Below are 22,897 nucleotides of genomic sequence, written 5' to 3' on the forward strand. Positions count from 1 at the left end.
TGCTGGTAAGGAAAAGGTTTCACCCAGTTACAGTGCAATGGAAATAACATTAGAGCAGTCTATATTTGTTGTGAATGGCAGTAGCAGGCAGCTTCACTATGAGGCATATTTTCAAAGCACTTTGGGAGGCTAAGTTCCATAGGTTTCTATGGAACTTTGGGAGGCTAAGTGCTTTGAAAATGAGCCTCTATGTATTATATCATGAATGCTCCAGAAGGAATATACATTCAGCTTCATGTTTTCTCTCTGCAGTAATGATGAAACATTTTTTACTAACAACCAAGCAGATGTGAGCTTGAAGAGTCATAGCAGCAACATAGATACTTAAAAGGTCCCCTGCTATTAAACATAACTGGCACAATGAGATTTTGTGTGTATGCACCTAGATGTAGGCATCAAAAATCAAACTTAAGAATTAAGTTGACCTTAATTCACATTTGATGTGATTATATATTTATGTACATGTGTTAAAACAGTCTTTGGAAAGAACGCACAGCAGGGCAGTTTACAATGTTTAAAAACAAATCAACGATCGAGAAACAGGTTACAGTGCATACAAGAGAAAGAGACTGAAAGAAGATAAGGGAGGATGAGTAGGAGTGGCTGCATCATGCTTTCCAAATATTATTTGTGATGTAACCCCATATTAGAGATTAAAGGTTCATGTGACGCCAAGCAACATAGTAGAAACAGAGAAAATTGAAGGCAGATAAAGACTATATGGCCTATCCAGTCTGCCCATCCATACCATCTACTCTCCCTTCCTCTCTCTCCTAGAGATCCTATGTACTTGTCCCAGGCTTTCTTGAAATCAGATACCTTATTTGTCTTCATCACCCCCACCAGGAGGCCCTTCCTCAAATTCACCACCCTTTCCATGAAGAAGTATTTTCTGAAGTTACTTCTGAGTCTGTCTGTTTTCACCTTCATTCTGTGCCCCCTCATTCTAGAGCTTCCTTTCAATTGAAAGAGTCTCTTCTCCTATGCATTTATGCCACAGAGGTATTTAAACATCTCTATCATATCCCCCATTTTTGTTCCTTAAAAATTTAATAGCATACAAAACATAAATCTGCGTTTTTTTTAAAGTAATTATCTGATGTATTTGCCATGCCTGAGATGACTAGGCCTTTATTTTAAAAGCAGCTCCCTGTGTAAATTGTGACATTAACTATAAATTGTATACACATGTAAATGGCAATTTTCAGAAAGCTGCTGTTTATATGTGGAGATTTCTAGAAGGCAGAGACTTCAAGTGTATGTGGCTAGAATGGGCCAAAATTTACTCTTGCATTCCCCACCTTATGTAGGGAAGGTTATTTTTAATTTGTTTGTTTTGTTTTGTTTTTAAACACACACTCCTTGGGTTTTGCACGGGCACAGAGGCGTGCTCATTTCACCTAACGCTTGACTTGACAGATTAAGGGAGTAATTCTCCTTAATCCCTGTTTCTGCCTCCAAAAGACAAGAACAAATTTTCTGGCCTCATTATTAGTTGGCAGCACTTGTATGTATAGGTTTGTAAAATGTGCCAGCATCATGAGGAAGTTGCTAAATTGTCGCTTCCATGTGTAGGTGCCAGCAGGTACACAAAGAAAATAGAGTTGGTGCCGCTCTTCTTTTTGCACATGTAAATAACAAAATAGCTGCCTTTGCTCTACATGTCAACAAATACATGTGCTGCACTCTTGCACATGCTTATATGTATTTTACAGAAGGTTCTGCATTTAGTAGAAACCTTTTGTAAGATACAGGGGGAATTGAAAGCATGCCAACCTGGACATTTCACTTTCAATATCTTCAACCTATCAAAAATAAAGGGCATTGGTTTGCAAGTTGTGATATAGCTTCTTTAACTTCTGCAGCACAGCTACTGAGCCATTCTCAGCCTCTCTCTCTCTCTTTAGGTGGAGGCTATGAGTGGGCTGGAAGGGTGACTACAAGTGTATAGATGGGGTCTGTATGTGCACTTGTGGGTGTGTGACTTGTGACTGGGCAGGTTTAGGTGTGTGGATGACTGTGACAGCATGAGTAGTAAATGTCTGTGCTATGTCAGTAGGAAGATGTATGTACAAGTGTTGAAGTTGGGGTCTCTGTGTGAGTGGGTGGGTGACTTCATGGATGATTAACTAAATGCAGTGTGTTTGAATAGGTGTGAGGAATGAGTCATTCTTTTCCTGTTTTACTAAAGCCATTGACTGCGGAGGAGGAGGAGGAGGAGATGGTTCTGTTCTCCTCCTGCTGCCAACTCTTCCATTCTATATGCTCGCTCTGTTGGTTTCTTTTTCCCCCAAGCCCAACTCTCTTCCCTTCTGTCTCTTCTCCCTCCCCTGGGTTATATCCAAGTCCACTCCCTCAGGCTTATTCTCATCGGTTCATTTCCCCCTTCCCCATCCTGGCTCATTTCCCGAGCCTCATACCCCTCTCTACCAGTTACCACCTTTTTTTTTCCTTCATACCAGACTCATTTCTATTTGTACCCCTAGATTCTGGTGATGTTACTAACTTGTTAATTATTATATTTTTGGCAGGAATTATGATATAAATGAAACAGATGAATCTGGGAACAACGTGGATCAACACATAGGTTTTTCTGTAAGAAGTCAAGCCGTTGGTGCGCTGCTCGGTATACTGCTGGTCATACTTACAGCATGTTTGCTTATTTTGTTACTTTACAAAAAAGAAAGACGGTAAGTGAGGAAACAGATGAGAGGGTTTTCAGCTAGGCCTTACCAACTTGATCTTGTATCCCTTTCTGGTTTTAGGTGCTGTGGTTTTCAAAAGCACAATCTATTTTATATATATAGTCAAACTAGCTAAAATGTAGCAGTCTCCTGAATGCAAGCAACCATATATCGGAGATCAAAAGAGAAACTCATGATGTTGAATCTGTTCAGAAATGTGTTATAGAAAAGTATCTACATTAATGTATGTAGTGGCAGCTGTACATGCCTTTAAAGCTATACAGAGCCCATGGCACAATATATTATCTGTAGGTGCCGTTGAACTTTTGTTTCTTCCCTACTCCCACTGTTTTGTTTTACTCTTTCAGTTGATTTGTTAATGACCATTCTAGCCACAGCGTCTGAGAACTGTTCATATGGCAACGTATAGCTCCTCTGGCATGACAAACACTTACCTAGTTGTTACTCTGAATGTACTGAAAGTTGCAGTTTCAGAAATAATTATATGGTTTATTGGGTTTAGAGAATTGTACCATATAGGGCATATTGGAATACATTGCAGACTGGTTCTCAGAAAATTAGTTATTTTATTGTAAACCCCTTTGATCAGCTTTTTATTATGAGATGGTATAGAAATACTTTAAATGAAATACATTTGTACTCTCAGAAGACGTTTTCTGACTTCACCCAATTCTGTGAATTGTTTGCAATATTTATACAGTCATAACTTTAGAAGTAAAATAAAAAAAGCTGTTGTATAATGTGGATAAGGATGCATGTTGGAACCAAAACTACACTGGAGTTAAAATTGCTAGTATGTCTTCTGTTAATACCATTAATAAGCAGTATTAAGTAAGGCACACAAGTGCGTGACATAATCCAGAAACAGAACTGCGTTCTCGCAGCTCAGAATGTTCAGAGTTCTGAGAGTTTCTTCCTGCATGCAGCAACCTCATCTCTTCAGTTCCATTTCTTTTGCTTTAGCAAATGGACTCAAGTTGATGATCTACCTACATATAAGTGTTTGCTTTTTTTCACTTTTCCTGTCAAGAAGGCACATTTATTCCATTAATAGTTTATTTTGTTGCTGAAGTCAAGTCAAGGTGTCACGAAATGCCTAGCCACCCACCTGGGGTTACCCCGCAGCCACTTAGAGGGTCTACCCCCAGCTCAGCCTGCACCTGCCACTTGTACTCTACACTAGCACCCTCCTCCCACCTACTGGATCAGAACTGCCTCTGGGCGAGTCTCCCACTCTCAAATTATCCCCAGTGATACATGTCGTTTCTTTTGAGCATTAGTCGCTGTTCAGAAATCAGTAAGTTCAACTCTGGCTGTAAACACACGCATTATTTAATGGTGACTTTTGAGCTTCGGGGCCTCATTCAGAGAGTCTGCTCTGCTTTGGTCTGGTCCATGCTCAAGAGGACTGCAAGCATTTTGCTCAAATGTCTCCTAGAACAAGAATAGATTGTCTGAATCAATTTCATGACTATTTGGAAGTGAAGTGATCCCTGTGCATGCAAGTTAAAAATCTTCCATGGAGTGGCCTCCAACTTCTCGGCATGGTGATCTCCACACTCTGGCTGCCTGAGGGGATTTCAGGTTGTGTCAAAATGGAAAAGCTGACCCTCTAAGTCTACCAGGCCTGTAATGCAGCCACTAACAGAGCACCTGCCAAAGCCAATTCCATTTTTTTTAAGAGTGGGAGGAACCTAAGGTCAATCTCTTCATCTCCAAGAACACAAAGCTCTCTCTCTAGTGCTCCATCCAGCTTTTCCCAGGTCATCTAGCTCAGGACACGGAACTTGGAACACTCCAGTTGCCCATATGTAAGACTTGTTTCTGATCCACTGGCACTGCTTGCTGAGAGGTTGCCACATGCACATGCCAGTAGGTCAGGTGACATCTGATGCTCGTGCCTGTGTCAGAGCTGAGGTCTGTGCATCAGCCCAGGAGCAGAGAGGATTGATAGTAACATAGTAAGTGACTGCAGATAAAGACCTAAACAGTCCATCCAGACTGCCCACAGCCACACTCATTATCAATTCATGATTAAATGAACAATGAAATTGATATTATATACTTGATTATGGTCTTTCTTTGGCGTTTCTGCGACATAGACTATAGAAGTTCCCCAGCCCTATCCTTATGTTCCAACTACTGGGGTTGCCATCAAAGCCCACTCCAGCTTATTTGTCTTCTCATTCGTGGGACACATACCGTAAAAGTCTGTCCAGCACTGTCCTCATGATCCAGCCACTGAAGTTGCAGTCTAAGCCTTTTCCAGCCCATCCTAAACCAGATTGCCATATATGAGACACAGACCATACAAGTCTGCCCAATATTGGCCCTAGTTCATCACAGCCCTAAGCGTCACTCGACACATCCACACACATGCAGCCATTTAAGTTTTGGTTTTATATAACTTCCATTTTCTAATTAGAGATAGCTGTGTTCATCCCACTCCTTTTTGAATTCTGTCACCATTTGTGTCTCTACCACCTCCTTTATGGAAGACTTTCTGCATCTGTGCTGTTAAAGCGAGGAGGAGGAGACAGTACTCAAAGAACTTGGTACTCAGTAGGTGAGAGGCTGGCGCAGCTTACACTTCCACGGGAATCCCGCAGGAACGGCTTCTGTCCCACGAGAACCCTGCAGGAACTGCTTCCATCCCCACAGGAACCCCGCTGGGACTGCTTCCGTCCCAACAGGAACCCACAGAACTTCCATCCCCGCGCAAACCCCATTTCCATGCAGGTCTCTAATATGTAACTTGTCCAACAAGAGCGTTATCAATCAATGGATCAGGGTTATTATCTGAAAACATAAATTTAGTTTTCTTGGAATTTTATTTAAGCTTACAATTCAGCATCCAAGAGCCAATTACAGTCATGCAGTTTTGAATAGTTAGAAGTGTAGAGTCCAAAGAGTCTGATTGGAATAAGAATGGTAATGTCATCTGCATAACTATGAGTGAAAAATCCTTTATCCACTAATTCCTCTTGCGTGTCTCTATGCCTCATTTGAAATGACGGTCATTTTAAATTTTGAATTGATGCCATTTGATGCCATCCCTTGCTATATAGGGATCCTCTTTGCTTGTTCCATGCTTTCTTGAATTCCTTCACTGTTTTTGTCCCCACCATCTCCACAAGGTGGGCATTCCAGGCATCTACCAGTCTTTCCATGAGAAAGTATTACCTGATGTTGTCCTTGGGTCTTCCTCCTTGGCAACTTCAATTCATATGCTGTAGTTTTACAGCTCCCTGTCTCAGAAAAACATTTGTTTTCTAGTACAGATGTTTAAGTACTTAAAAGGTATCTCATCTCCCTGTCCTCCTTTTCCTCTAGGGCAGTGATTCTCAACCTAATTCTCGGGATGCACCCAGCCAGCCTGGTTTTCAAAATATCCACAGTGATGTAGATATGTATAGGAGAAATTTTGGATGAACTGCCTCCATTGTATGCAAATCTATTCATGCATATTCATTATGCATATCTTGGAAAACCTGACTGGTTGGTTGTGTCCTTGAGTTGAGAACTCTTGCTCTAGTACAGTGCTTTTTCTGGCTGTGTCCCCATGATAGCAGCCAAATAAAATTCTGTGATTACTCCTGCTCCCCCCCCACACACACACACAGGTGCAGAATAATGAGGCACCTGTGGAGAGCCCGTCCAGGTTATGACCCTATTCAAATCTCAACCCACAGTTTGGGAAGCACGGCTCTAGTATATACATATTCCGGTCTTCAGTTCTCTTCTCATATGTTGTCTGGTGCAAACCCTAAACCATTTTTGTTCTCTTCCTTTGAACTGCTTCAAGTTTTATATATTTTGTGAGATATGTCCTCCAGAACTGAAGTAAAGGCCTACCTTGCTACAGTTTTGTAGTTAGTTTTCTTCTGTAATCTATAGGTCTTATTACTAATGTTTGGTTGTGTGCAAGTCTGTTAAATAAAATGTTTTGATGACATTTTATTTTCCTTCACCTAGGGAAACAGTGATACAGAAAATAAACAGTTGCTGTAGAAGAAGTTCAAGTGTGTCTTATAAGTACACAAAGGTAATATCTCTTCAGCAGATGCTTTACTGATAGATTTTAAAGCATGTAGAAAATAAGTAACAAAGAACAAAACACAAAAGGATAGCTAAAATATAACCTGTAATATTTGCTATAACGTGCCAATGGATGTTAGTACCCTGTAGAGAACTCACAAATTTAAATAAATGAAACCTCAACTGCCCCAGGAGACACTAAATAGTATTCATCCTGAAATGGGCTACTATCACAGGTTCCCATTGGCATTTATTAGAAAAAAAGGAACACAGAAAATAACTCTCAACAATAAGAGAGAAAAAAACTGTGTTCCCAGAAACCAAAATGGCCAAATAAACAACAATACAGATGAACTAATATACTAAAAGACAAGGAGGGGCATAATGGAACAGAAACGCCTATCTCCATGGGCGTTAATCTCCGAGAACGGGTCCGTGAAGGGGCGGACCAAACTGTATTTACGAAAAAAATAGACGCCCATGTTTTATTCGCCAATGTGTGAGCTGGGCGTTTTTGCTTTTCAGCGATAACGGAGAATGAAAGCGCCCAGCTCAAAAACGAATAACTCCAAGGCATTTGTTCGTGGGAGGGGCCAGGATTCGTAGTGCACTGGTCCCCCTCACATGCCAGGACACCAACCGGGCACCCTAGGGGGCACTTTTACAAAAACAAAAAAACAGGTAAAAGAGCTCCCAGGTGCATAGCACCCTTCCATTGTGTGTTGAGCCCCCCCAAATCCCCCTCAAAACCCACTGCCCACAAGTCTACACCATTACTATAGCCCTAAGGGGTGAAGGGGGGCACCTACATGTGGGTACAGTGGGTTTGGGGGGGGTTGGACGACTAATAAGCATTAAGCAGCACAATTGTAACAGGTAGGGGGGATGGGCCTGGGTCCACCTGCCTGACGTCCACTGCACCCCCTAACAACTGCTCCAGGGACCTGCATACTGCTGCCTGGGAGGAGGGTATGACATTTGAGGGTGAAAATAAAAAGTTGTGAAACATCATTTTTTTGTGGTGGGAGGGGGTTAGTGACCACTGGGGGAGTCAGGGGAGGTCATCCCCAATTCCCTCTGGGGGTAATCTGGTCATTTAGGGCACTTTTTGGGGCCTTATTCGTGAAAAAACAGGGTCCAGGAAAAGTGCCCTAAATTCTAGCTACAAACGCATCCATTATCGGCGAAGGGCGCCCATCTCTGTTCGGGTGATAACCACGCCCCAGTTCCGCCTTCGACACGCCTTCGACACGCCCCCGTCCACTTTGTCCGCATCCGCGACGGAGTGCAGTTGAAAGCGACCCAAATTCGGCTTTTGATTATACCGCGTTATTCGTTTTTGTGAGATAAACGCCCATCTCCCGATTTAGGTCGGAACTTGGGCGTTTTTCTCGTTCGATTATAAGCTGGACTATCTACATGTAAAATCAAAAATCATGTGCATAAATCACTTATGTTCACAGCTGCAGGACCGTTGAAAAACACCCAAATCACACTGAATATCAATCCTCGACAGGGATCGGGACCCATCACCCCCGTTTCGTGGTGTTCGTCAGGAGGAAAAAATCAAGCATTTTCATAACAAAATCACAAAAGGGCAATAGTGGGTTATAAAAAAAGAAGATAGAAAAGGTACAGAGAAGGCAACAAAAATGATAAAGGAGATGGGTCAACATTCCTGTGAGGAAAGGCTAAAGCGGCTAGGGCTCTTCAGCTTGGAAAAGAGACAGCTGAGGGGAGATAAAATAGAGGTCTATAAAATACTGAATAAAGTGGAGTGGGTAGACGTGAAATCCTTGATTACTCTTTCCAAAAAAAAAAGGACTAGGGGGCACACAAGCTACTAAGTAGTAAACTTAAAACAAACCGGAGAAAATGTCTTCACTCAATATGTAATTAAACTCTGGAAATTGTTGCCAGAGAATGTGGTAAAAGCAGTTAGCAGGGATAAATGAAGGTTTGGATAATTTCCTAAAAGAAACGTTTATAAGCCATTATTAAGATGGACTTGGGGAAAATCCACTGCTTATTTCTAGGATAAAACCTGTTACTGTATTAGGATCTTCCAGGTCTGTGACCTGGATTGGCCACTGTTGGAAACAGGATACTGGACTTGATGGACCTTCAGTGTGTCCCAGTATGGCAGTGCTTATGTTCTTACTGCACTGGGGGGGTGGAGCATTTTTCAGTGGTTTATGTAAAATGTTTTGACGATTTCCGTCTGTACTTCAGGAATTCAGTGTGGTGCAATATTCATGAGAGATTTGCATGTACTGCCTCCACAGCATGCAAATCTATCTCATGAATATTCATTGTGAATATCCTGAAAACCTGACTGGCTGGGGTGCCTCCAGGATCACATTTGGGAACCACTGGTGTAATGAAATAGAGGCCCCCAATCCTCTTTCTTGAGAGTCCGAAAGACCTTGTTTTTCAGGACACGTGTACTATACAGATTAACCTGGGTCTTAGCTAAAGTGCATGCAGATATAGCATTGGGATTATCCTGAAAATTAGACCTGCATTCTGCCGTAGAAGACTAAAGATGAGGACCATTGTAGTAGAATCAAAAGTTGCTGCACATTTTATTTTTCTGTTTTATAGTAGAGAGCTTTTCTCTCTTTGACAAATAATTTGGTTGCTTAGTTTAGCATATTAGAAACTACTTAAAACACTTTTCCCTTGTGCTATGCAGGTAAATAATGAAGAGGCAGGTGAAAATGAAACAGAATGGCTTATGGAAGAAATTTCATCAAGCAATCAGAGACCACGAAAAGAGAGCCAAGAAAATGGTCACATCACTACCAGTACTGTCAGATCTGCAGCTTTCACATCTCTGCCTGTGGATGACCAAGACAGTGAGGATGAAGTTCTAATCATTCCAGAAGTCAGGATTTGCTCAGAGAGAGGAAAAAAGCTCCAAGGGCCAAACAGGAGTGGAAACCAATCAAGCAAGTCAATCGGCATACCGAGTGATGAGAACCCAAGAAGTTTGTGCAATGGAGAGAAAACAATGGGCAGAGCAGGACAAAGCAAGGAGCAGAATTCTGCAAATGTAGAATCATTTCATGACGACAGTGACGAGGACATGCTGAATGTTTAATTCACCATTCCACTTCTCCTCTCTTGTGCCTAAAACATTGGTGGTACAGAAAGAACACTCCCAACCAAATAGGAAGTTGTCGACTTGATGCTTCTATGATTTTTTGCCTTTAAAAAGAAAACATTGAAAAGGGAAGATAAAAAGGAAGAATGAGTTCTGATTGTTTACAACAGTGTGTTTCAAAAAAAGGGAAGGTAATGAACGTCAAACCTTAAGTTCTCTGAGTGATAGTGGTACTACATTTAACTAGAACAATTTTTTTAAAAGGGTGGGGTTGTGGCTGCATCATTACACATTCATCATATAAAACAGTATCAAGGGTAGAGCATTTGATTTGGAAAAAAGATTATATTGGGATGAATTGAGCCCTGACCTTTCAATACAATGTTTGAGTACTGCATTTTGTCTGCTTCCTTCTATTTATTGACTGTAACTATTACTCAGGTTTGAATAACAGCCACAAGTTCTTCCTGCTGGCAGGCTGTAATTCTGTAGCTTCACCCGTCACTTTAGAACAGGGATATTGGTATGAGAAGAAAGGAGTGCTATGCACTTTCCTGTTGGAACGGCTTGATGCAAAAGTGAAGCTGGTCTGCAAATTTTTTAAAACACGTTTCTTTTGACAGAAGTTAGCCGACTTCAGGAAGGGCACGTGCTGTACAGCTTTAGACTATGGTATCTACTTTTGCATGATGTTCTGGTACTTTTTGTTATATGAAGTTGGGAGATTTGTATATGCAGTCAGTGTATACATATGTCGGTACAGCTGTACACATATAAAGTATGTATGTATATGTCAGTCTTTGACTATGGACATGTACTGGTTTATCACCCAAAGATCTGTTCTTGACTGTCTCTTGTAAAACTAGAAATGCATCTGCATAGGAATAGCTTGATTTGTTTGAGGTAACAGGTGAAGGATGTAACAAGTCCATCAAGTGGTGTCTCTTACTGCCCTGTATTTTATATCTTTTAAACAAGTTCAAGATCTACAGAAGCCTTAATTTGCACAATGTGTACCTTTATACGGGGACTAACTGCATGGAGAAGAATAATGGGCCGTGTCCATACACTCAAATCACTTATATATTGAGGCATTAGTGACTTTGTTGACCCACGTTCCAGTATTGAAATGAGATAATCACATCTTTCTGTAGTGATCCTGTTTTTTTGAAGTGTTGTCTGAATTAGCTTCTGGGAAATGATGGCTTAGTATAAACATACAGATACCAGTTTTTCAATCCATCTTTCATTTCTTTTTGTTTTGGTCTGTTTTCCCTGTTTTTGTACATATTCACTGATTTCGTTTTGGGTTTGGTGGTACATTGAATTTAGTTTATATTTTTTTGAAAATGCTGTTGATTTTTATTTTGATCAAATTTCATGTAACTTAAAGTATTTGAAATAATTCAATAAAATAAGTTATTAAATGACTAGTTTTGGCTATTACTAGAATTTATTTTTGGTATGCTTGATTTATAACTACCGATAGCTACAAGCACCAGCAATGTAGAAGTGATCTCGTATGCCCGGTGTGATTAACCTTTCATGGACCAAGAACTTAGAAGCCACAATAGATGTCGCACTCCCCCCACCCCCCTAAAATACTGTTCTACCCTGCAGCATCCATGCCACTCTCTCCCACCTTGTCTGATTGTAGCATCCATGTTCCCCCATCCCCTTTGTCCAGCAATGTCTTTCTCACTCCCCCACACCTTCCCATCATTCCCCTTTCTTACTTCCTCTCCTAAGCACCCAGCAGCATCCACCATTTCTGTTTCTTTCTTCCCCTCTACCACCCCACCCCTACCTGGGTTCCAAGCTTTAGTGTGTTTTTCTTCCCTCTTTAGATGTGGTTACAGCACTAATTTGCTTCTTCCTCCTTTGATAGTGCCAGTCCTCACAGTGGCTCAAGCAAAAGGCCGAGCTCTTGCATGTGTGTGTGAGGTTTATGAGTCTGTCTCTATATGCTTTATGGTGACGACCACTGACAATTTTAGTAGCTGCGTTCTGGACTGACTCCATGCTGGTTATATCTTTGTTGTGATCTCCAAAATTGTACACAGTACTCTAAATGGGGTCTTACTATAGACTTATACAGAGGCATTATCACCTCCTTTTTCCTGCTGGCCATTCCTTTTGCTATGCACCCAAGCATCCTTCACCCTTTCTACCTGTTTGGCCACCTTAAGCTCGTCAAACGAGTCTTGCTCTTTTGAGCACAGAAGTACTTCCCCCATTCCCTAAATGATATTGCTCCCTTGGGTGTCTGTAGCCCAAGTGCAAGACCTTGCATTTTTTATCATTAAATCTTAGTTGCCAATTTTTGGACCATTTTTCTAACTTCACTAGATAGCTCCTCATGCTATCCCCACCTTTCTCTAATAAAACCATGCTGCCCCGGGTCCTGTAATCCATTTGATTATAGAAAACTCTCTATCCTCTGTTTTAGATGTGTTTCCATTAATTTACTCACCACAGAGGTAAAAGTAACTGGCCTGTATTTCCCAACCTCCTCCTTATTTCCACTTTGGGGAGAGGGATCACATCCACCCTTCTCCAATTCTCTTGGACCACTCCTGACTAGAGAAACATTGAAAAGGACAGACAGCGGAGTGCCAGAACTTCCCTAAGTTCCTTCAGTATCCTCAGATGTATCCCATCAGGCCCTATCCCTTTGTCTACCTTTAGTTTAGCTTGATCCTCACAAATACCATATTCTGAAGTTTGGTCAAGGTCTACCACACATCCATTCTTATTAGCATTCGTCTTCTGCGGTCCTACTCCCGGCCCTTCATCTGTGAACACACAGCAGAAATATTTATTGAGCAATTCCATTTATCCTTATTGGTTTCTATCTGTTTCTCCCCTTCATCTTTGAGCCTTACAATGCTACTTTTGCACTTCCTATCACTTGCATATCTAAAGCATGTGTGTCTGCAAATTTAATATTTTCTAATAAGGAGAGGATAGTGTCTTGTTTCAGAGTAACAGCCAGCACAGAGCTATGTAAAAATTGATTAAAAGTGGGTGATTTGGAGAATTGCTGTATCCATGTTAACCTCAGGATAGTAGGAGCGCCAGAAGATTCAGAATTTGGAAATGTGGAGATATATTGCAAAAACATTTTTAAGCTTTCTCACAAAGATGCGATACCTGCAGACTTGATTGAAAGAGCATACTAGATCCAATACCATCATCTTGGTTAAAAAATCCTTCCTTAGAAGTGCAAAGTTATCTTCACTCGATCATTACCAAAAGCCTCATAGAGGAACTAGTCCCTCAAGTTCTTAAAGAGGCTTTGGTAAAGCCTATATTAAAGAAACCTACATTAGTTCCCCAGTCTCCGGGAAACTATCATCCAGTTTCCAGTCTACCATATATATCTAAAATATTGGAAACGGTTGTGTTTAAGCAACTGCAATCTTATGTCAAGATAAAGAATTTATTACACCCCAGACAATCAGGTTTTAGAAAAGGTTACAGCACAGAAACGGTTTTAACATCATTTTTAAGTGAAATTCATTCTAGATTAGAGCAAAGATATATTGCATTAGTTGTTTCACTTGATCTGTCTGCAGCCTTTGATCTGATAGATCATACTTTATTATTACAACGGCTAAAGGAATTTGGGATTTCAGGTACAATTTATAACTGGTTCGCCTCTTACCTTACAAAACCGTTCAAAGTTACTCAAAATCAATCTACTTCAAATTCATATTTTAGTTTTTGTGGGGTACCACAAGAATCTGTCTTGTCTCCTATGTTGTTCAATTTATATGTTAGTCCACTTTCATTGCTTATCTAATCTTTAGGTATTAGTTTTTACTCATATGCAGACAACTTCCTCCTAATTCACTATGTGAAGGCAATAAACATTGATCTAACGCCGATTCAAAACTGTCTTGAGAAGGTGGCCGATTGGCTAGCGAAGCATAAACTAGTACTAAATCCAGAAAAAACGATAACATCATGGATAATGGACCCTGGACCTATTCCATCTCTAATACCTATTTTGTTTGGTAAACAAATATCTATGGTACAGTCATTCAGATACCTAGGTATTATTATTGATTCCTCCCTATCCTTTAGTGAGCAAATATCCGATGTGATAAAAAAATCTTTTCATCAACTACGTAAATTACGCTCGATTAGAAACTCCATAGATAAATCTTTTTTGCGTACACTAACCCCTGTATTTTATCACGTTTAGATTATTGTAATATAGTGTATGCAGGTCTTTCAAAACTTAATCTAAAACAATTACAGATGATACAAAATACAGCAGCTCGTATTATCTGTAGAGCTTCAAAATATGACAGGATCACTCCATTGTTACATCAATTGCATTGGCTACCAATAGAAGCAAGGATAAAATTCAAAGTTTTGACATTGACACACAAAGCTTTTTATTTATCTAGTCCATCATATCTGTCTAACCTTACTATCCCTTATTCATCAACTTGGACGCTTCGGTCATTGAAAGACAACAGACTTGTAATTCCATCTCCATCTAAAGCTAGATGGGAATCAATGCAAACATCGGCATTTTTGTTTCTTGGCTCCCTCACTTTGGAATTGTCTTCCGAAAGAACTTAGGCTTGAAGATTCTTATACTCATTTTTGTAAAGGTTTAAAAACACATTTCTTTCGAGAGTCATTTGAAAAAAATGCTTAAATAAAAATGAAGAAAAATTTTTTTTTAGTTTTTTTGAGTTTTACTAATGTTTATGATTATAGCTCGTTGAAATCTGTATGTGTTAACTTTTGTAGTGCTTTTCTATCATAAATGGATTCCAGAGTATGTCTACTTACTGTTTTAATGTTATTTTAATGTTATTTTATATTGTAAACCGTTCTGATTTACCTTTGTAATAAGCGACAGTCTAGTAAATGAATAAATGATACAATAACCCTGGAAATCCCGATAAACAGCTCAATAGGGAATGTACCATTTTGGCAAAGATACTGAATTAGACACACAAATTGATTTTGCAGTTAACTAGGAAAAGATCAGAAAGTGCTGTTTTTCCAATACCGGAACTGGATAACAGCTCACTGACTACTTGGACAAATTCTCTTTACTACATGAATCTCAATCTGGTTTCTGCCCTTCCCACAGTACCGAAACTGTGCTGGTCTCCCTACTGGCCAAATTCAAGAATGAAATAGCCGTAGAAATAGCATACTCCTACTTCAATTCGACATGTCGAGTGCATTCGATATGGTCAACCACAGCATACTTCTTCGACTTTTAGATCACTTTGGAATTGGTGGAAATGTACTTGACTGGTTTAAAGGCTTTCTGACCACCAGGTCATAACAAGTTAAATCTAATACAAATATATCATCATCATGGAAATCAGACTGTGGAGTTCCCCAAGGTTCACCTCTATCACCAATACTCTTCAACATTTTAATGATCCCATTAAAAACATAACTCACTTGTTAAGTACAACAAAATATGGTCTCCTTTACTAAACTCACTATGTAATAACCTTTGTCAGAATTGAAATTATGTATTACTCCTGTGACTTATGATTATGATCTGTTATCGAAATAATCCCGGACTTGCCCTAACTTGAACATGTATGCTGATGCTTGTTACTGTTAACTTGTTAAGCTGGCTAATTGCTTTATTTTAGCCATTTGTTATCATTTATAAAACACAATAAAAATATTGGAACTAATGATCCCATTGGCCAAGTCCCTATCGAATAATGGTCTCCATCTATTCATCTATGCTGATGATGTTACAATCTATATCCCTTTAAAACATGATTTATCAGAAATCTTCAACGATATCAAAAATGGATTGAACATCATTCACTCTTGGGCCAATTCATTTCAATTGAAGCTAAACCACCGATAAAACGCATTCCCTTATCCTCTCAACACAGTACAACAATTATAAACCCACAACTTTATTCACTCCAGAGCATTCCCTTCCCATCTCTGATAGTCTCAAAATACTAGGTGTCATTATTGATAGAAATCTTACACTTGAGTCCCAAGTCAACTCCACCATAAAGAAAATGTTTCATTCAATGTGGAAACTCAAAGCGTTTAAAACCTTTCTTCCCAAGAGATGTTTTCCGCAATCTAATTCAATCAATGGCATTAAGCCACGTTGATTACTGCAATGGAATCTATGCAGGATGTAAGGAACAACTCACAAGGAAACTCCAAATGGCACAAAACACAGCAGCCAGATTGATATTTGGTAAGACACGATTCCAAAGTGCCACACCACTCCGTGAACAATTGCACTGGCTTCCTATCAAAGAACGCATCTTTTTCAAAATCTGCACCTTAGTCCATAAGATTATCTATGGAGTAGTCCCAGATTACATGATTGACCTAATCAGTTTCCCAATTAGAAATAGTACCAGTTCATCACGGTCTTACCTGAATCTCCATTACCCAAATTGCAAAGGACTAAAATATAAGACAACCCATGCGTCCAATTTCTCTTACATAGGCACGCGCCTGTGAAAACAACTTATGATTACCTAAAATTCAGAAAGTCATTAAAGACTCACCTATTCGGAAGGGCATATCCGAATGACCCAACTTAAATGACTCAACCTTGCAACACTTCACTATTAAAGATCGTATTGGACATTAATGAACTCTTTTACCTCAACCCAACTTGATTGAATCTTATCTTCCCTATCCCAATACAACATATCTTCCCTATCCCAATACAACATTTTGTACCTATCCTGTATCGGATTTGGCGAATGCCTTCACGGTATTATGAAAGCCACATTGAGCCTGCAAATATGTGGGGATAATGTGGGATACAAATGTAACAAATAATAATAAACAGTGCCAAGAGTTTAATGAGGTAAAGAAATTGCATTGGCTCATCTGTACCCGGCTAGACTGCGAATAGTATGGAAAGCACAAAATGTTTTGTTTTGTTTTTCCATATGGCTGCATTTTCCAGAAGATCTCTCCTTTACAGGAAGACCTCAAGAGAAAGGACAAAATCCTAGTAAGACTACAAAAAAGCAAATAGCCTAAAAATGTGGTAAAAATCATTGTCTCTTTTCTTAAAGACAATTTAATGTGAAAGCCTAAAGGGATATTATCTTTGCTGGAAAGACAAATATTTTTGTTGTGTTTGGTAGATCTTACATGTAGCTGTACTATAAATAATTGCCAATGTTTTTCATCATAGTACTCAAATTAGCCTTTTATCAGGCATCACGTGCTCCACCAGTCAACTCAAGGCTTAACCCAGGTGATTTCTATAATATCAGGTAATGTGGCTTTTCTAACCTTATGCATAAATGAAACCACAGTTGTCCATCTTCAGTTTTGATTAATTGGGCAACTGGAGTTTTTCTCTAAGGGATTCTTTATTAAGTTTGTTATTCATTCATCAATGACTGATCTATCCAAAACAGTCCTTATTTTTTTATGTGACCTGGTATTTGGACATATTTCTCTCTAATGTAACTGAAACCTGATGCCTTGATTCTGTTATTGTTCTATTAAGCCAATCATATCCTATAGACTGCATAGTAGAACATCAACCATAAACTGAAGGTGGGGGTAGTGGGGTTCTTATTGTAAATGCTGAGTTGCATTTTAAACGAGTTCAGACACCTCTTTTTGGTGAATCCAAACTGATTCTTTTATGGGTAAGAAAAAAAGGAGCAATGTGTTTAATGTATATACTACTACTGGTGTACCTAATTTTTGTTGAACGATTAAGTGATTTGATTATTAATTGATCTTCCCCAATTATTGGTGATTTAAATCTGCATGTTGATGTATCTCTGTTTCCACCATCAGTTGCTGATTTTATGCTGAAAATGGCTTCACTGGGTTTTACATAAATATTGATCTCTGCCACTCATGAGTGAGGACACATAATTAATCCTATTTCTTACCCTAGTGATTTAAGGGATTTAGTAAATACATCCTTGCTGCTATTCCCGTGCCCTGGTCAGATCATTTAAGCCTCAGTCCCCTGTAATTGAACAGCCTATTAACTCTGAAACTGGTGGCAAGTCTTATTTTTTTGCCCGTTAATCAAAAAATTACATTGCTTGTAGCCCTTATAGGATGGTTCACCTGATTTTCTGATAATGCTAATTAACCCTTTTTTTTTTTTTTGTGGAAATCGAGTCATTTCTGAATTGAATAAAGTCCCACCATAATACTTTCCAACACAAAATGTCAGAATAGAATTCATTGTACCCCATGGCTCTCTAAAAATGTTGCTGAGAAAAAAATACGCTTCACATCTTGTTCAACATATATGGCAAGCAACACCCTCAACAGAGAAGCGAGTAATATATGACTAGTTTGTAGGGCAGCTGAAAATCTGTCAGTATGGGTGCTTGCATAGGTTTCCAGAACCTCTACTAAATAAACTATCATTTTACTTTACTGTCTGATATCAGTGGCTGCCAGGCAGAGCTCTTAAGTGGACTCTGGGCATCCTAGCTTATTCCAGAAGGAGTAATAGTAGTACCATATAGGGAAGGAACAGTTTGGTAGAAAACTCCCCCGAGTAAAAAAATCTATTTCAAATTTAAATAATTCTTTTTTTTTTTTTTTTTTTTTTGGCTCCCCTAACCTTTGACTATATACCACCTACCCTCCTCTCTTCCTTCCCGTTCACCACTTGTAACCATTCGCCTCCACCTACCCTCCTCTCTTCCTTCCCGTTCACATTAATTGATTTGATTTGCTTACTTTATTTATTTTTTGTCTATTAGATTGTAAGCTCTTTGAGCAGGGACTGTCTTTCGTCTATGTTTGTGCAGCGCTGCGTATGCCTTGTAGCGCTATAGAAATGCTAAATAGTAGTAGTAGAGCTCTTCAAGCCCTCCTGGAGGATACCAGGCCTGGCCCTGATCCCAATGAAATAAATATTGTTTAATATAGGGGTTTCTCAAGTTCCAGGTACAAACTAGGCAATCATCTACCAAATATATAAACCCCCTGTTACGCTATTGCAATAAAAATGAGATTTAATATTGAAGATTTTAACAGAGAAGAGATCAAAAACTATAGGCTGTTTAATCTGACTTTGATGGTGGGGGAAATGAAGAGAAAGTCAATTGATGGACATGATAGTGAAATATCTACAATCCAGTGGGTTTCAGGATCCAAGGAACCATTATTTATACAAAAAGAAAAATTGTGTGAAGCAAATCTGATTGATTAGAGAATTAGGTAAAGACCATGCATTAGATGTGTTTGGGGGGGGGGGGGGGGGTTGTGAATATTTTTTATGAAAGTTCACTCATAATATACAACATACAAACAGCACCTCCATAACACACACTAACAGAATTCTAGTAATTTCTGCAGGTAAAAGACACAACTGAAAAACGAGCACAAACTTGCAAGGGTATATATCAAGCTACATTATTGGCCCCGTTCTCTCCGCCCCCTGAACTCCCAATGTATTCTGAAACAGAGTGTGTGGGTGAGAGCATCGTATTTAAAGTTTCATCAGAGTCCTCTTTTCAATATCTGTAGCTTAGTTCAAAAGTCAACTACATGCCACCAGGGTTAATGAGTCCCAGAATTGAGCCCAAATGCTAGTGAGTCGAGATCCTGTTGGGAGTCCATATCCTGGACTTCTCTTCATTCAAAGGCTACTTGGGCAGTCATTAGCACTCACCTGTGAGACAAGAGGGGGAATTCAGGCATTAGCCAGCACATTGGATGTGGTTTATTTAGCTTTCAGTTATGATGCTGCCTGCATAAAAGACTTTAAATTGTGCAGTCTAGAGATAAGATGGTGTACTGGATTAGAAACTGGTTCAGTAACAGACCTCAAAGGATGGTGGTAAATAGTGCCCATTCTACAGAGAGAAAGGAGATTAATAGAATTCTTGAGGGATCTGTCTCAGAACCATTTTGTTCAACATCCTTGTGATATCGTGGAGGGAATAGAAGCACAATTTTGCCTTTTTGTGAATGATGCTACGATGTGCAATCCTGAGGGAGTAAAGTAGACAATTTTTTTGTGTTGTATGGATCAATTGTTAGGATGTCTTTTTTTTGTTTTGTTTTGTTTTGTTATGGTTTGTTTTGTAACAACCCCCCCCCCCCAGCTTGCTGTTATTTGTTTGAAAGAAAATATATCAAAAGGTAGTAAACCTAAACCCAATACTTGACAGTTAAGGTTCGATATGAGAAAGAGCAGTCATGTACTTGGGGGGAGTAGAAATCTGAGGCAGCACAACATGGGGGTGTGAGAATAATGTGCATCAACCAGAAGAGAGATTTTGAGTTGTAATATCTGATGATCTCAAGATGGTGTGAAACTGTTTGATAAGATGGTTGTTAAAACCAGAGGAAGCCTAGGTGCATAAAGAGAGGCACAACTAGAATTAAAACAAAAGTGACAATGGGGCTCGTTTTCCAAATACTTAGACTTACAAAGTTCCATAGGTTATCCTGTAACTTTGTAAGTCTAACTGCTTTGAAAATGCGCCTCAATATCTTTGTAGATAATGTTGCCGAGCAGGGGCTTAGCCAGACAACAGATTTTGGGTAGGCCTGTGCAAGAAGTGGGTGGGCACCAAGTGTTCTCCCTCCCCACCCCCCTACCACCACCACGAAAAAAAAATCTCAGCTGGCGGGAAAACACTTCTTTCCACCTTGGCAGTCTGCAGCAGGCTTACGCTGAAAACTGAGCATGTGCCGATGCCAGTATCATGGAGAGTAGCGTTTTCGTTACCTCAGAGGGAAGTCTTCAGCTGGCGGAGCTTGGGATCCCCACCAGCTACTGCTAAACATGTGCTACTGATGGGTGAGCCTGAGCACCGGCCCACCCAGGCCCACCTGTGGCTACGCCACTGTTGCTGAGACCTCTCTAACAGTATTGTACTCTTTTAGAAGCTATACCTTTAAGCATATATAGACAGGCTGAAGTCAGTCCAGGGAAAGGCATTCAAAACGGTGTGAGGTCCATAGCAGCCACCTCTGTGGACTCTTGAGCATCCCTAATATTGAGCAAACTCTTTGACTTTGTCTAGGGAAGGGTAATTGCAATTGGGTTTAGCACTCCAATCGTTTTGAAAAGTTGGCTCCTATGATGGGGTCTACACTGAAAGTCATATGAATGAGACCTAAAGGCTTAAATATGTATCCCAGAAGGACAGGGAGAAGTTGATATAGGTATTTAAATATCTTAAAAAGTATTAATAATGCACAAATAAACCTTTATTGATGGAAAAAATGTTATCAAACTAGGGGTCGTGATGTTAAGCTCTAAGGAGGTAGACAGGAACAATAAAGGGTGGCAGATGCCTAGACAACTTCCCAGAATGGGTGGCAAATGCTAAAATGGTAATGAAATTCATAAGTGCACAGGAGAAATGCAGAAGATCTTTACTTTAATAAAAAGTGTTGGTATTATAGCAAAAACATGAATTCATGGCACTCCTGATCATGGGAGTAGCTTGTTATGACCCTGACCACAATGATATGACTGCATTGGACATTTAACTGACATGAAGCAGTACGTATGATCCTAACAGCCATAATAAGATTCTGTCTGGCTTCCAAGAAAAAAATGTGGGCAACCTGCATGGTGCAACAGCTCTGATCTTAACAGCAGTGATATGTCTGCGTTAGGTTTCTAAGAGGACTGGTGTGACCTATATGAATTGTAAGAATCAAAGCAGAAGATAGGAAGGCCTGAAATGAGTCACCAGTTGAGATGGTGGGGACCAGTCTATGAACAGTCTGGGCATGCTCAGATTAGGAAAAAGGCATTGGGGGGGGGGCACATGTGGGGTTGCACACGGGTGTGTGAGGAATATTTAACCAAAGTGGAACAATCTTAGCTGGATGGATATTAAATTACTCCAAAACATCAAAACCTAAAACTAAAAGTGGCACAACAGTGTGACATAAAACTCATAAGTAATATATATCAAAAAGCTTTAAAAGACGTAAATAGATGAATAAGTAATGGACTGCTAACATAAAATCATGTTTTCATATTGCACTGTATCATAACTCATTGTTGAGATGACTAGGCCCCACAATGGCATGTGCATTCTGTGTGGACGCAGGGGCTTGAGGGGCCTGGCCTTTGGATGGCACCTAGTTCTCTGAAGGCCTTATGTGGTCCCTGTTGTATCCCCCTTGAACAGGACCTTACCAGGTATGTGTGAGGTATGGCCTAGTGGTTAAGGCTGTGGGCTCATAATACAGGGGAAATGGGTTCAATTCCCACTGTAGCATCTTATGCTTCCAGGTTCATTTGCCCGCCATAGCTGTTGCTTATAAGCTGTGTAGTTGTATGTGACATGCTGAGCACTTTAGCTTTTGACCACAGAAGAGGTATGAGTTTTATGTCACACTGTTCTGACACTTTTAGTTTTAGGTTTTGATGTTTTGGAGTAATTCAATATGTATTATTTTTATAGATTACTTTATACATCCCCTGAAGCAGGCAGGGCCCACCTGCTGAAAACGGCCCCATGTCGGGTACTCTGTTCGTGCCTTAATAAAGAACTACTTGCATGACACTCCCTGTGTGGAAGTCAGTATGTTATCCTCTACTCTCTTGTTTATTCCTGGACCAGCGTAGAGGTTTCTTCCTGTTTATGGCATCCTGTGCAACATATAGCCAGCACACTTTGCACTGTCCACTGCAGGGGCCAGGTCCAAATAGATAGGTTGTCCCCTATATAGCCAAAGGCCAGGTTTGGAGGAATACTTCCTCCCCAGAAAAAGTTCCATTGCCAGGCCCAATGTTATGTATGTTAATCAAAGGGTGGTGTCCAGGTACTGGTATTAGTGAGGGTTCTGAAATAGTTGCCCTCACCCTTTCTGTGTTATACCAATGGATTTGTAGTATATGTGGGGGTTATGGCGGCACTGTGTTGAAGCTCACACATTTATTGCTCCAGGAGATGGCAGTTATTGTGTTGCTATGTTGTTACTCATCTTCTTCTGGCAGGGAATGCATGATCCATCAGATGAGAAGCCAGTTCTCCTTGTATTTGGCAGAAGTGCTGCCTTAGTGCCTCCAGATCCTGACACACCTCATAGTGTCTGC

General features: G+C 40.0%; 1 protein-coding gene across 1 annotated transcript in view; it reads left to right on the forward strand.

Moving 5' to 3' along the window:
- IGF2R (insulin like growth factor 2 receptor) overlaps positions 1 to 11,282 on the forward strand; it is a 354,906-nt gene extending 343,624 nt beyond the window's left edge. The window contains 3 exon segments of the mRNA XM_030198395.1: positions 2,532 to 2,690; positions 6,681 to 6,750; positions 9,439 to 11,282. Of these exon segments, the coding sequence (XP_030054255.1) occupies positions 2,532 to 2,690; positions 6,681 to 6,750; positions 9,439 to 9,846 (637 nt within the window). The 3' untranslated portion in view covers positions 9,847 to 11,282.
- Positions 11,283 to 22,897: the final 11,615 nt, after the last annotated feature.

The sequence above is a fragment of the Microcaecilia unicolor genome, chromosome 3 (assembly GCF_901765095.1).
Source record: "Microcaecilia unicolor chromosome 3, aMicUni1.1, whole genome shotgun sequence".
NCBI lineage: Eukaryota > Metazoa > Chordata > Amphibia > Gymnophiona > Siphonopidae > Microcaecilia > Microcaecilia unicolor.